This window comes from Tenrec ecaudatus, chromosome 10, assembly GCF_050624435.1.
Source record: "Tenrec ecaudatus isolate mTenEca1 chromosome 10, mTenEca1.hap1, whole genome shotgun sequence".
Classification (NCBI taxonomy): domain Eukaryota; kingdom Metazoa; phylum Chordata; class Mammalia; order Afrosoricida; family Tenrecidae; genus Tenrec; species Tenrec ecaudatus.
The window spans coordinates 44,381,536-44,395,020 of NC_134539.1; the positions used below are offsets into that span (position 1 = coordinate 44,381,536).

Consider the following 13,485-nt stretch of genomic DNA (forward strand, 5'->3'; position numbering starts at 1 on the left):
TCATTCATAAAATACCGGTAATAATACCATCTACATTGTAGAGTTCTTATGTAATGATTAAATAAGACGAGGCATAAGACAACCTTAATGCAAAACTCTCCAAAGCTCACTGCCATTGAGCTGATGCCAACTACAGTAGCCCTATCGGGTGGCGTAGCACTGCTCCCGTGGGGTTCCCACGCTGGACCTCTTGGGGAGTAGAAAGCCTCTCTGTCCTGAAGAGCGGAGCGTGGTTTCCAACTGCCCCCTTGTCAGTTCCCAGCCCAGTGCTCAGCTATGCCACCAGGGCTCCTAGCTGTGAACCTGCAGTGCAGATGGGATTTTTGTCACTGAAGAACTCGTCCAAAGTGAAAATCCCCTGGGGGTTGGATGGAGGTCTTCGGGCTCCAAAGCCAAGCCCTCTATTGCTCTCCATGCCAGCCTTCTGGTCCCTGGAGAGTGAACTGTGCTGCCTTGCAGGGAATATGCGGGTATGGAAATCTTTGAGCTACTTTTGCAAAATATCTTTTGTTGTCCCTGCTCTGTTAGTCCACGAGCCTAAAGAAGTCTACTCGGCAGCCATTGACCTCCAGGCCACTCACTGGTACTTCCTCCATTCCCTTCGTCCCTGTGCCCTACCCCTAAACCATGATGTCATGGCGGGAGACCATGGCTTTGCCAGGCAAGGTGTGCCAGCTCTTCAAAGCTCCCCTGCCGACTGGTCAGCTTGAAATTTCGACAAATAAAACATCCCCTCCCGAGAAGTTGACCGGTAGCGTCACAACTATTGTTCATTGAGTCCATTTATCAGGACAACGGCAGCAGTCTGAGAAGTGGATTTGCCTTTTCTTGGTATTTTCACAAATACCATTTTCTTAGTGATGAATTTTTAATATCGGTGGCCTGTTACCAGAGTTTGCTGAGAGAGGGGTGCTTTCTGCAGCGGCTCTAAAGCTACAGATTTCTTCCCAATGCTCTGGGTACCGCTGGTCCTTCAGGAAACAAATGATTCATCATTGGATATGAAGGCGTTTTAATCTCTAAAGCTGAACATGTGATTTTAGAGGCTGTAAGCCCTGTTGTGCTCCCTTGCAAAAATAAACCACCCAGAAAATCAGACGAAAACAAGATGGCAGAAGAGGTGCATGGGGCGCCAGGCAAGTTTCCTCCGCAGGGCTCTGCTTGCCCTCTCTTTCTTAGTGGCTCTGTGGCATCGGACCAGGTTGGTGCCACAGGAGAGAACTTCTTGGTCTCTGATTGCTCCTTGCTGGAAAGTGTGGTATCCACATTCATGAGCCTTAACCACATAGGGGGAAAAACATGGTCCTCAGGGCAGAGAGGCATGTATTCCTCTCCTGCAGGGTGGAGATTTACATGAATAACTTCCAGTAATGTTAATGGGAATTACAAGCCTCAGCCTTCCCTTCCCCCGCCATGGGATTCGTTGAAAGAACAGCCTCCTTTGTCCCATGCCCTTTGAATAGACCTAGAATCATTTTCCACCATCTAGGTCTACTCTTGCCAAGTAGAAGGAATGGCACACATAGCCTGGGGTGGGTTTTGTGGGGGGGTTGCCAGACATTCTGTCTTCCAGGAGTAGAGCGAGCGAGCAGGGTGCTTTGGCACGATTCTCTGTGACAGGTCATGAGTGGCCTCCTGATCGCAGGATGAAACTGAGCATGAGCCGTTAGGTAGACAAGTTGACTGGCTTCCCGTTTCCTAAGCGCAAAGGCACAAGTCTCGGCAGATCCCCCTTTCCCAGCGGTGTGTGCTTTCATCAGCCTCCTCCTTGGGAAAGAAGGGATTTCCCCCCCCCCCCCCCACTCCCTGTCCTTTCTAAACCAGGGAGCCGGAGAGAGCCCTGACCTGGGGACAAGCTGCAGGTCCTGCCTAGGAAAACTCGGAGGGAATTTTAAAGAGAAGAAACGAGGCATGAAGAAATCCAACTGGAGCCAAGCCGCCCCTCCCATCCCCCTCTCATTATGCAGCTGGGGAGGAGTCAGGGAGGCATTCTGTGGATTTCTTGCCCTAGCTAATCCCTGCTAAGGAATTAATGCGCGGAGCAGATGGTGCTGTCTCATTTCCAATGAAAAGAATCAAGGAAGCTGGTCTGTGCAATTATTTTTAATGGCTTGTGGGGTGATCTTCTTAATTTGTGAGAAAATGTTTCATCTTTTGTTAAAAACCGGCCCCAGTCACCGAGCTTGTGTGTGTGTGCGCGCGCCTGCAGAAAACACCTCTCCCGTTAGCGTCGCTGGTAGGATTTTACTTGGTGGGATGGGTCTCAGAGAGGAGCCATCTTTCGGGGACATCCTGTCCAGGCGGGCACAGAGTGGTCATGTCAGATCGGTGGAGACACTCAGTCAGCATTTCGGTGTGCACTTCCTCACTCTGCAGCGTGGCTGCACCACCGTCAAGCCCCTGTTGTTGATTGTCCACGGCAAGATCTGGCCTCAGTGGTTTCATGAAACACAGGGGCTTGGGACGCGGGTCGACACAAAGGTTGTGCAAGCCCTCGTCTTGGAGTCTGCCAGGAGGAGTGGCCTCGAAACCATTAGCCAGCCAGTCCACATTTATCAGTCAGCCCCTAACATGTGCCCCGCGCCTGGAGGAGGAAGCAAAACAACGACAGTCAATATTTGATGTCAACCACAGCCCTGCCCAGAAATGGCTGTGCATCCCACATTCATGAATCCCTCCGATTGTGAAGAACCTGCCGGGCCGCTGGCCAGGATCCCTTGCAAGCGGCAGACATGCCTTCACACTGTTGCTCTTTGCTACCCTTAAGTTGCTGCACCCCCAACGCATGGCCACCCCCTGCACAGCAGAATGAAATGCCTGCGGCTGCTGCGCCATCCCTCCCCGTGATCAGTTTGTAAGTCAAACGATTGCGATCATAGCATGTTCGTTGGCAGACATGCGGGGCTAGAATCACCAGCCCTCAGCAGTCTACCTCCATCTGGAAGCTCTGCTGACCCCTATTTGACATCCTACGTGGCTCTCCGGCATGGCAGGCAACAGTGCTCTCAGGGTCCGTGTGCCCAGGATTCACGCGCATGCCAGCTCCTGTGTCCCCTTCGGTGCTCATAAACCCTTGGAAGGCGTTGACAGGGAGGTCCAGGCCAGGTGATCACAGACCTGCACCTTTGGACTTACTTGCAAGGAATTAAGACTCTGAGGTCTTCTTTGTAGAGCTTGGTCCACTCCCCTCGGAAGCCTGCATTCTGTGTAGTGGATCAGATTCTCAGAAATGAGCAAGTGCTAACCAGCGAGGCCCAGCGGGGAAAGATGTGGTAGGAGAATGCTTCTGTGCCTGTGGGTGGGAAAATGGAAGGGTTCTTTGGCAATAGAGGTGCAGATGATTTGTAATGGAAGCTGTTATGGAAGTGAGCGGAAGTGGGGAAATGTGGGGCAGAAGCCAGGAATAGTATACAGGAGACGCCCTTAGGGGGACACGTTAAGGAGCAGAAAAAGTAAAGAATCTGGAAATTGCTTTTACAAGTGAAAGTAGGCAAGGGTAGGTTCCTAAAGATTGCTGATGGGTCTCTTCTACATCCTCACGCAGCACACAACTCACATTTCTGCTTCTCCTCACAGATCTTATGAGGTTTTCTGATCGTGGGCCTGCTGTTAACCCTGAGAAGCGTTTTCCATGTGAATTCTGTGGACGGGCATTTTCGCAGGGCTCCGAGTGGGAAAGGCACGTGCTGAGGCATGGAATGTAAGTGAAGGCACCCCTAAACACCTCTTCCCTTCCCCGAGTGGGGGTGCGAGGGCGATCAGGGTCTCTTTGCTTCCCTGACAACACATAGGTCCTCAATGCCATGTCACTGGGCCATGGGAGGAGAGGCCGTTGTGTGGAACCAGACCTCTCCTTTCCGAATGGTCTTTAGCCTGGTCAACAGCCACAAGTCAAAACTCATCTCTGTGAATGACATCCCCCGGGAGCCCATGTGGAGACGTAGAGCAAGATCTCCAGCCAGCCTTCCTTAGCATGACATGTTCTGATAGAGCGGGGGGAGAGGGGGTTGCATGTCAGAAGACGTGACTTCTGTTCCTGACTTGTTCCCTGGGGGACCTTGAATAATCCCAGCACCTCATGGTGCCTTTAATACCTCTCTGCCTGGGGACAGAGCCAACTCCTACCTGCCTCCCAGGCAGGTGGGAGCACACCTATGAAAAAGACTTACAGGATCCTTGAACATAGTCGCACCTCCCTAGACAGGCACAGAAAGAACCCAGGTGTGGGTCATTTCAGGAGAGGATGCCTCAGGAATTCTTGACTACAGAGTATAAAATTAAGCTTCCCCAGATGTGGCTACTATCGTAAGAGTTCTTGTTGCTTATTTACATGGTTGTTTTCCCCCATGCCCTGAACTTGTCCAATCCTCTGAGTTGCTCTTTCAGTTTTAATAATTATTATTAATACCATGCTTCTGGGTTTAAACATAAGATAATTCTTGCTGTTACCGCTTATGACCAGTAGTGAATACTGTGCTCGGGCTCTGGAAATAAATCAGGAGTCCTCAAACTTTTTAAACAGGGGGCCAGTTCAGTGTCCTTCAGACCGTTGGAAGGCCAGACTATAGTTTAAAAAAAAAACTATAAACAAATTCTTATGCACACTGGACGAACCGGCTGCTAAGCAGGACAGGCAGCAGCGGCAAAATCACCCGGCAGGCCAGATCAATGTCCTCGGCAGGCCGCATTTTGAGGACCCCTGAAATAAATCATGGTTTAATGCAGCGGTTGTCAACCTGTAGGTTGTGACCCCTTTGTGGGGGGAGGTGAACAACCCTTTCACAGGGGTCACCCGATTCATAACAGTAGCAAAATGACAGTGATGAAGTAACAACAAAAATAATTATGGTTTGGGGGTCACCACAACATGAGGAACTGTATTAAAGGATTGTGGCATTAGGAAGATTGAGAACCACTGGCATAATGGACACATTTCATGGTGGTTATTTTTGTAGGTATAATTCTTTACAACATGCCAGAAATACCCGCTTTAAGCCCTAATGTACAGTAAGGATAACTCGCTGCCTTGGGGTCTCCCCCACATGGGTCAGCTGTTTTCTTTCCAGGGACTGGTGTTGCAGAAGTAGCTCATCAGGCCTTTGTTCTAAGGCCCCTCTGGGGAGACTTGAATCGCCAACCTCTTGGCTAATAAGCAACCAAGTGAACCCTTTATCCTACCCAGGGACTTCATAGTGAGAATAGACTGCCCATGGCATTCGTTCAGAAGCAACCCCAAGACCTTCGTAGGATCAGGGGGAAAAAACAAACAGTGGAGTCTTCCTGCCCCCCCCCCATTCTTTAGTTATTTAGGGAGGGCGGTACTCATCTGCAAATGTCTCTCAAACACGTGTTCTTTTCTAGGGCTTTGAATGATCTCAAGCAGGTGAGCAGAGAAGACATCCACGCGACAGAGAGCCTGGCAAACAGTGTCCAGATGCCTTCCATGGAGAAGGAAGATGAGCCTCTGGGGATAGACTTTACTCTCAAGAGCGAAACAGTAGCCATCTGCGTGGTCGCTGCCGACAAGTCCCTCCTGGAGAACGCAGAGGCCCCAACCGAATAAGCGAATAAGCGTTTGGTGAAGTTCCTGCTCAGAGCTGACTTGAACAGTGATGAAAAGGCGGGTGGGCCGGCTTGGACTGGAGGAGGGGAGGGTCAGAAAAAGAGAAGACAGAGACAAAGCTGCTTTTTAGGACTGAACAATCTATTTTCAAAGCACTGGTACCTTTGTGAATGAGTATGTAAATTAAAGTTATTTAAATGGTTGGAATATGTGGCTCCTTTCCCATCACTGCATCTTTTCTTCCGGATCTTCGTCGTCGTCGGAGAAGTTCGATTTGCTGCGGAATCTGGAAGCGCCTCCTATGCCCTCGGTGTGCTCTTGGTCTCGGACAGAATGTGGCGGACAGACAGACACTCCGTGACCGTAGAAGATTTCTTCTCCGAGGGGAACAACTTTTTAACGCACGACTTTCGGTGCGTTTTTCTAGTTTTAATACCTTAAGCTTTTTCAAGACCTAACTGCAGCCGCTTTGGGGGAAAAAAAGCAAAACAAAAACAGAAAACAAAACAAAAAAAACTGCTTTGCATAAAACAGTCACCTGTTTCCTAGTACCTCAAAATTAACCAAGGGAGATTCTCTGCATTTGTCAGTACTACCTGTCGTCGTCGTCGTGGTTAAATGTAGAGAGAACTGCTGGGCGAGATGGTGAATGGAAGGGGGAGAGAGCAAAAACAGAGTTTTAAAGAAAGGAACACAAATTGTGCTTAAAATCCCCACGTGGGTTTTATTTCTTAAAATACTGTGATTTTTTAAATTATTTTAGTAAAAAACAAAACAAAAAAAAGAAACAGACTTTAATTATTAGATAACTGTTTGTGAATTGTCATCCTTTATTCCAGGTAAGCTGTTTATTAGTGTTCAACTATAATTTCGAATTTGGTAGCTTCATGTGAGCGAATCTTAAGGTGATTGTGCAGTTTGGTTTGCCACGTGTTTATTTCCTATCAGTTTGAGTGTTCCAAACACAGCACAATTCAGTTTTTCATATAAATTGTTCTTTGTGTGTGTGCGTGTTATTGTTTAATTTGGGGGCAAGGGAGATTGAGGGGTTCTTTTGTGAATAGGAATGTTTTTATTTTAAACATGAACATAACAAAGATGTTAACTTTTTTTGTTTTTTAATTTAACTAAAGAACCAAACTTTCGGCACAGCGATGCAGCTTGTGGGCCAGACCAGGTCCTCTCCACCCTTTTGTTGCTCGTCAAATTAACACATTATCCGTCTCACGCAAATAATTTGTTAGGATGAGCTGGCTTTTCGTGTGTGCATTTAAAATGTGTTTTTCTTTTTGTTTGTGTTGTGTTTTGGGGGGTTGCTCATTTATTAGGGGGAGGGGGACATACTAGAATCCCATCCCTTTGGTGAGAATGGACAAGAAATACTTAGATCCTACAAGGAGCCTGAAGAACTACTTTTTTTTGTTGTTTCCCAATCTAGCTGCCAGCTGCTCTCTTGTTTCCCCCATATTAGTTCTTTTCCGGAAGAGATCAGTGTAGACTAAGCGAAGTCTATATGATGCGCTCTGTTTGTGAACAAAGGGTTTCATTCCAAAAAGTGGAAACGAACTTTCCTTGAAGCCTAGGTTTTAGAAGTGCGTGTGCTCAAGTGTGCTTGCAAGTGCTTGAATGTGTGTGCGAGGGGCGTGAGGCCTTTGGTTTTCATGTTTTGGATTTTGTTTTATTTTGTTTTTTAACTTGGGGGGGCGGGGGAGGGGGGAGGGCAAGAAGAGGAGGGGGGTTGCTGAGATGACCGTGTCCCACACAGCTTCAAATAAAATCCATGGAAAGATGTTGCATTTGTGGAATAAGTGCTTACTTGAAAAGCATGTTTTTCTTTTATTTTCTTGCCGTTAGGAATTTTTATTTGTAGCGTGTTAGCTTTAATTTAAGTTGGATTTTTTGGTTTTGTTTTGTTTTTAAGGGATAGGGCCATCATGTGCAAACCCAGAAAGTGGGGAAGGTGTGAACTATCTAGACAAAAGATTCACTTTGTGTCCTTATTTGTTTTTAATTGGCCTCATTTCAAATGTATTAAACAGTTCCATACCTGGATTGGGTGTTTGTAACGGTTACCAAAAAGGAAAAAAAAAACAACAAAAAAAAAGAAGACGGGGGGAAAAAAAAACAAAGAAAGGAAAAAAAAAGAAAATAATTGTGACATGCTTTTATCACTACTTTATTTTTCAAATAACATGTAAATATTGTAATCCATTGGATTTTGTTTTGCTAACCTGTTAATAAAAATATGGGACCATTATCCTTTTAACAAGGCTATAATGTCATTTTTTTTCTTTTTCAAAACCTACACCAGATATTTTGTGGCCGTACATTTTGGATGCATTATAATTCTGTTGACTGTAATGACATAGAATTTACAACATTTTTTGTTGTCGTTTAATTTATACAGAGGGCTTTTTTTTCCCAGAGCTTGAAGAGAAAATAAACAGCAAAATGCTAGCCTCTTGACTCCATTATTGGTGGCTCCCAATACTTGATGGAAGTTAGGGAGAACCTGAGTCCTTGACGTCAAGGGTTAAAAAAAATTAATAAAACACAAGTAGCTTATTCAAGTTGTTTGCAACATACATTTTGTAATGAAATGTGAGAAATTAATAAAGAATTTTTTTCACATGTGTCTTAGTATCTTTTGTAAATCATTTCATAAGAATGGATGAGAGAGATAAAAGTGTAGAAATAATTTAGCGTGGCCTTTCAACTCGTCGGTGGCCTTGCAGTCCGTTCTGGCTTAGCAGCACTGCTCTGCCACACAAGGGTTTCAGTGGCTGGGCTTTGCGAAGTAGATGGCCAGTAGATTTTCTGCTGAGCTATGTCTGGGTGAACTCCAACCTTCAACCTCTCAGCACGGGAGCGGGTTATCAGTTGGCACAACCACATAAGGAACTCCTTCCATGCAGGTGAACTTGAGAGCTATTTCACAGCATTAACTCTTTATTATCTGAACCGAAATGCAAACCCACGGCCATGGATTTGATACCAGTGCATGGGGACCCTATACGGCCGGGTAGAACTTCTCCTGTGGGTTTCTAAGACTGAAAATCTTGACACAGTAGAAAACCTCAGCTTTCTCCCAAGGATCGGCTGGTGGTTTCAAACTGCTGACTTTGCAGGTAGCCCAACACCTAATCCACTGTGCCACCAGGGTGCTAGTTAGGACGAGTGTAAAATGAAAGTTCATTACGAGCTGGGATTTTCTCTAAATGTTAACCTTGCTTAGTGATCGCAAACATGATGGGCTGGCATGTTTTTCATCTAAATGTGACTCCAAATGGTGTACAAAGTGAAAGGGAGGGCCCGTGATGAAACTTCATCTGGGAGCATTGTTTCATGAGCACAGTCATGTTCAGATCTGCTGAGCATTGTTGGCACTTTGCCTCTTGAAAGCCTGAACCATGCGCTCTGCCTGTGCATCCTGCACTGGCAGTTGTCATCACACACCCAGTCTCCAAGCTTCCCTGTCAGAACACCAACGAAAAATTAGTCCTCACGCAACAGCACATTAAAACCAGTAGCTTCGACTCCCCGCCCGCCATCCCCACAACAGCTGATTGAAACCGTGTCTTCATCACTGGTGGGAGAATGTTGAAAGCTCACTCTGAACTTGGTTCTCACGCTTTCTGAGTCCCTTCACGAAAGGAAAGTTTGAAGCCATTGTGACTTAACACAGCTAGATACAGCATGAAAGTAAAGTGGGCCACAACGGGAAAACTGGGACCAAGTAGCCCAGTGAGGATGACATGCGTGTTCACGTACATGTGCCACGACACCAGGCACCAGCCAAAGGCGGTACCCTGAGTTTCATCTAAAATGAAGGTTAGACAGGAGGCTCTGCCAGAACCACATCTTAATGATTTTGTATTAAACCCTTTGCTCAAGGAATAATTGACTTTACAGCGGGACAGACAGATTTATACTTTGCTTTCTTAAAGGAGAAAAGGGGTTCTTTTCAACATGTTGAAAAACATTGCTACTCCCTCACAATCTCCGATAAATGTTTAATGTGCAATGTGTGTGGATTTCATTCCTAATCTGTGCTCCAACTGTTTCATGAAGAGATGGCATTTCCTAATTTATTGCTCATAGTGGTGGCCTTTGGGTGCTGTTGAATCCACCCATTAGTCATAGGGACTGCAATAAGAAACTGATGTCTTATGCAAATGAAGGTCTATTTCTTATGCAAATTTCAAAGGACAGTAACCCTTTTTCAATTGGTGCTCAAGAATCCAGGATCACACTTGGGAATACTGGATACTGAATCCTCCATGTAAGAATCTCAGTCCTGGTTGAGATCTTACAGCTGGCCTGGTCCCGGGGACACATTATCCAATAAGAAGGTAAGCATGTGCTAGGGCATCAACAATAGCAGGCCACCAGCTCTCAGAGCAAAGACTCCGAATCCAAGCAAACAGGAGGGGGGATGGCAGAGCATTCCATTTGGTAGCATTTTGATAAGGTTCAGATATTTATCAGGCTGGATTCTGTAGAGAAGCAAAACCAGTGACACGTGTACGCATAGAGAAACATATCACAACAATCATACAAGTGGGCCACTCAATGTCCAGATGGTTTCCAAGTCCTTGGGTGAGATGGTAAGCTGGAGGTTTCTCCTAACTACTGTGACATGGAGTATGAGGGTGGCGGTGGGGTGAGGTGGGCTAAAGAACCCAAGATCCGCAGAAAAACCACAGGTAACAGTGAATGAATCTAAGGCTGACAGGTCAGATGGTAGATCACTGTGGCTGCTAAGATTACCTGCCACTGGCTCAAGTCCAAAGAACTACAGGTTGATGATCCCGATGTGGAATCCAGACCCAGCAAGCTCGACAGCATTCGCTTATTTCAGAAGCAAGCCGAAACCCAAGGAAACGACCTTTGTGTTGCATCAGTGCTAGGATGCATTCCACCTTAATCTTACAACTGATTGGCTGAGCCCATGGTGCAGTTGATGACATTGTTTAAGTCACATCATGGAGAACCAGTCGGTCTTCATTGCCAAACCACTGAGAAATCTCACCCAGGCAGTTGACACAACGCCCGACTATCACAAGACCATGACATACGTTCCTTTTCACTTTGGACTGATGGGGTACAGCCTCACAATCGGTTCTTGCTCATTGACCACATAGGGATGTGGCACTATAATCATGGGACTCACGATATACCTGGCCTGCATACTGTGAACCAACACACACCTTCAGAGTGAGCAGACCTGGTACTTGTGTCATTGTCCTTGCACTCACTCTCAGCCCTGTGGGAGATCAGCTGTAGTGTGACAAATGGTGAAGCCACATCATGAAAGGATGAAAAGTGAGTGTGCACGTTGTTAAGTCTGACTTCAAGACGAGAGACTCAGGGTCTGTGATGTGAGCACCAACAAGCATTGTACAACAAACAAATGAAGTTGACTTCTGACTGCCTTTTAAGTACTATTTCTTTTGACTTTCTCAGACCGGAAGAACAAATTCCACATTCCAAATCTTTTCATTTCCAAAGGCAAATTGTTGTGTTAACATCTACATTTGAAGGTAAATATCATTTTTATAGATTTTGTTATGTTCAGTTATGCAAATGTATTTGCTATGGTAGCATTACATTTTTAAAGTGACATAAGTTTAGGTCCAGTTAAGATGAAACTGCTACAACTATGAAATGCACAAAAGAAAAGCTTACAGAAGCTAAAAAGAAAAGGTCCTGCTGCAAAGGACATTTATAGGGGTCTAAATGCAGGCATATACATATGTAAATATAATCATAGGGAAATAGATCTTTATATATTAAGTATTAATGTAGCAGACAGACAGTGGGCCTCTATTCAACGCAAGAACACTTTGTTCTAATAACCTGGCATTCTGTGATGCTTACTGTTCCTACATGATCCCTGAATGCAAATGGGTGCATGAGCAAATGTGAAAAAAGCTGAAGGTACTTGGCTATCAAAAGATATAGCATTTGGGGTCTTAAAGACTTGGAGATAAACAAGCTGCCATCTAGTTGAGAAGCAATAAAGCCCACATGGAAGAAGCACACCAGCCTGTGTGATCATGGGGTATTGATGGAATCAGGCATCAAAAACCCAGAACAAAAATCCTATCAATGTGAATGAGTGGAGACCCAAAGCCCATCTGTAGACAATCGGACATCCCCTCACAGAAGGATCACAAGGAAGAGAAGAGCCAGTCAGGGTACAGAATGCACCGATGAAACATGCAACTTTCCTCTAGTTCTTTAATGCTTCCTTCCTCCTGCCCCGCCCCCCACTATCATGACCTCAGTTCTACCTTGCAAATCTGGCTAGACCAGAGCATGGACACTGGTACAGATAAGAGCTTGAAACACAGGGATTTCAGGACAGATAAACCCCTCAGCACCAATAATGAGAGTAGCGATACCAGGAGGAGAAGGGGACGGTGGGGAGAGAGAGGGGAAACCAATCACAATGATCTACATATAGCCCCTTCTCGGGGGGATGGACAACAGAAAAGTGGGTGATTTAAAGAAAAAGGGGGGGGAAAGGACCCGCTAATCCCTAAAGAAAATTCTAAAATTTTTAACTGCATCAGAAGCGATGTCTTCCGATGTGCTCTCAAATGTAATAAGTGCAACTTGTCCTAGTTCAGCTAGTGATGAAATTACTAAGAGGACATACAAGGATAACACGTTCCAAATTCTGCATCGTCCCTTTCTGCGGTAAAGGCGAAGCATTAATGGTGTAGACAGTGAAAGAAGCTATTGTAGAATCTGAACTTGTTGTATCTGCAGACCCACGAGTGACAGAAATACAGGTCCTACTTTGTGGGATTATTTCCTCTACAGATGCAAATTATTGGATCCAAAGGCGGCCGAGTGGTTTTCAACATCACAGTAGACCCTTTGAAACTTGGTGCAAAAAAATTCTGGGTGGTAACCAAACAAGGTCCTGTGGCTAGAATATATTTCTAGGCTGCAAAGCTAATGAGGAAAAGGGTAAGGGAGGGTGATCATGATCGCTGGATTCTCCATCAGTTCTGATACTGTTTCCCTTGCAAGCTATTCAGTGCTACGTGAACTAATCCTCGGTTTGCTACAGGTGGAACTGACAATTGACACAACTGGAATAGGATTGATACACACAGAAACAGCTCAGTTCACTGAGATTTTATGCTGTCATATTTCAACCAAAGGCCTGGCTTTGACATCACTTATAAACAGGAAACAAAATTAATAAAAAGTATCCATATTGGAGAAATCATTTTACAGTAAACACTGTCATTACAATTGTCACTGAATGCGGACTATCTTTCTGAGGAAGAAATAAAGTGGATCCCCACAAAATAGAACTTGTTGTTTACTTTGACCTATTTTTAATAGTTTACATCCCAAAATATGGTTACTGGAAAAGTTAACCCCTTGTGTATGTCTAAAATAACATGAAGAATTAATAACCTTAATATGTGACTTAAATGATAAAGTTCGATGAACTATTTTCTCTGAAATCAGTATAGTCCAATATGTCAATTTGTCTCTAAATTCCACTCCTGCTCTTTCTCATGCAGCTCTCAGAAACGCAAACTCACTGCCGTCGAGTTATGGCGGACGCATATTGACCCTGCTGTGCTGTTCCAAGACTGTAACTGTTTACAGGAGTAGAAAGTGCAGTGTTTGTCCCACAAAAGCCGCTGGTGGCTTTGAACTGCCGACCATGAGGATCGCTGCCCAACAAGTAACTCACACAGCTCAGCTACGTATGACTTTAAGATAAGTATCTTAACACTTAGTTAGAATAGGTACCTTGCCACAAAAGATGCCCTGGCAGCATAGTGGGCTTCCACGTTGGCTTTGTTGCAATGTCAGCGATTCAAAACCACCAGTCCCTCAGCGGGGGAAAGAGCAGGCTTTCTACTCCGGTAGAGAGTTCAGAGTCTGAA

At 45.4% G+C, this 13,485-nt stretch overlaps 1 protein-coding gene across 7 annotated transcripts in view; it reads left to right on the forward strand.

The window, feature by feature from the left end:
• Nucleotides 1–7,266, forward strand: part of ZNF462 (zinc finger protein 462) — a 151,399-nt gene extending 144,133 nt beyond the window's left edge. For 6 of the 7 annotated variants that reach the window (XM_075560274.1, XM_075560271.1, XM_075560272.1 and 3 more), the window contains 2 exons: nt 3,577–3,700; nt 5,362–7,265. In XM_075560274.1, coding sequence (XP_075416389.1) covers nt 3,577–3,700; nt 5,362–5,563 — 326 coding nt within the window. In that variant the 3' untranslated portion in view covers nt 5,564–7,265. Of the gene's footprint in view, nt 1–3,576; nt 3,701–5,361 lie in introns of all 7 variants that reach the window. The other variant, XM_075560275.1, reaches the window with a different exon arrangement.
• The last annotated feature ends 6,219 nt before the right edge of the window (nt 7,267–13,485 follow it).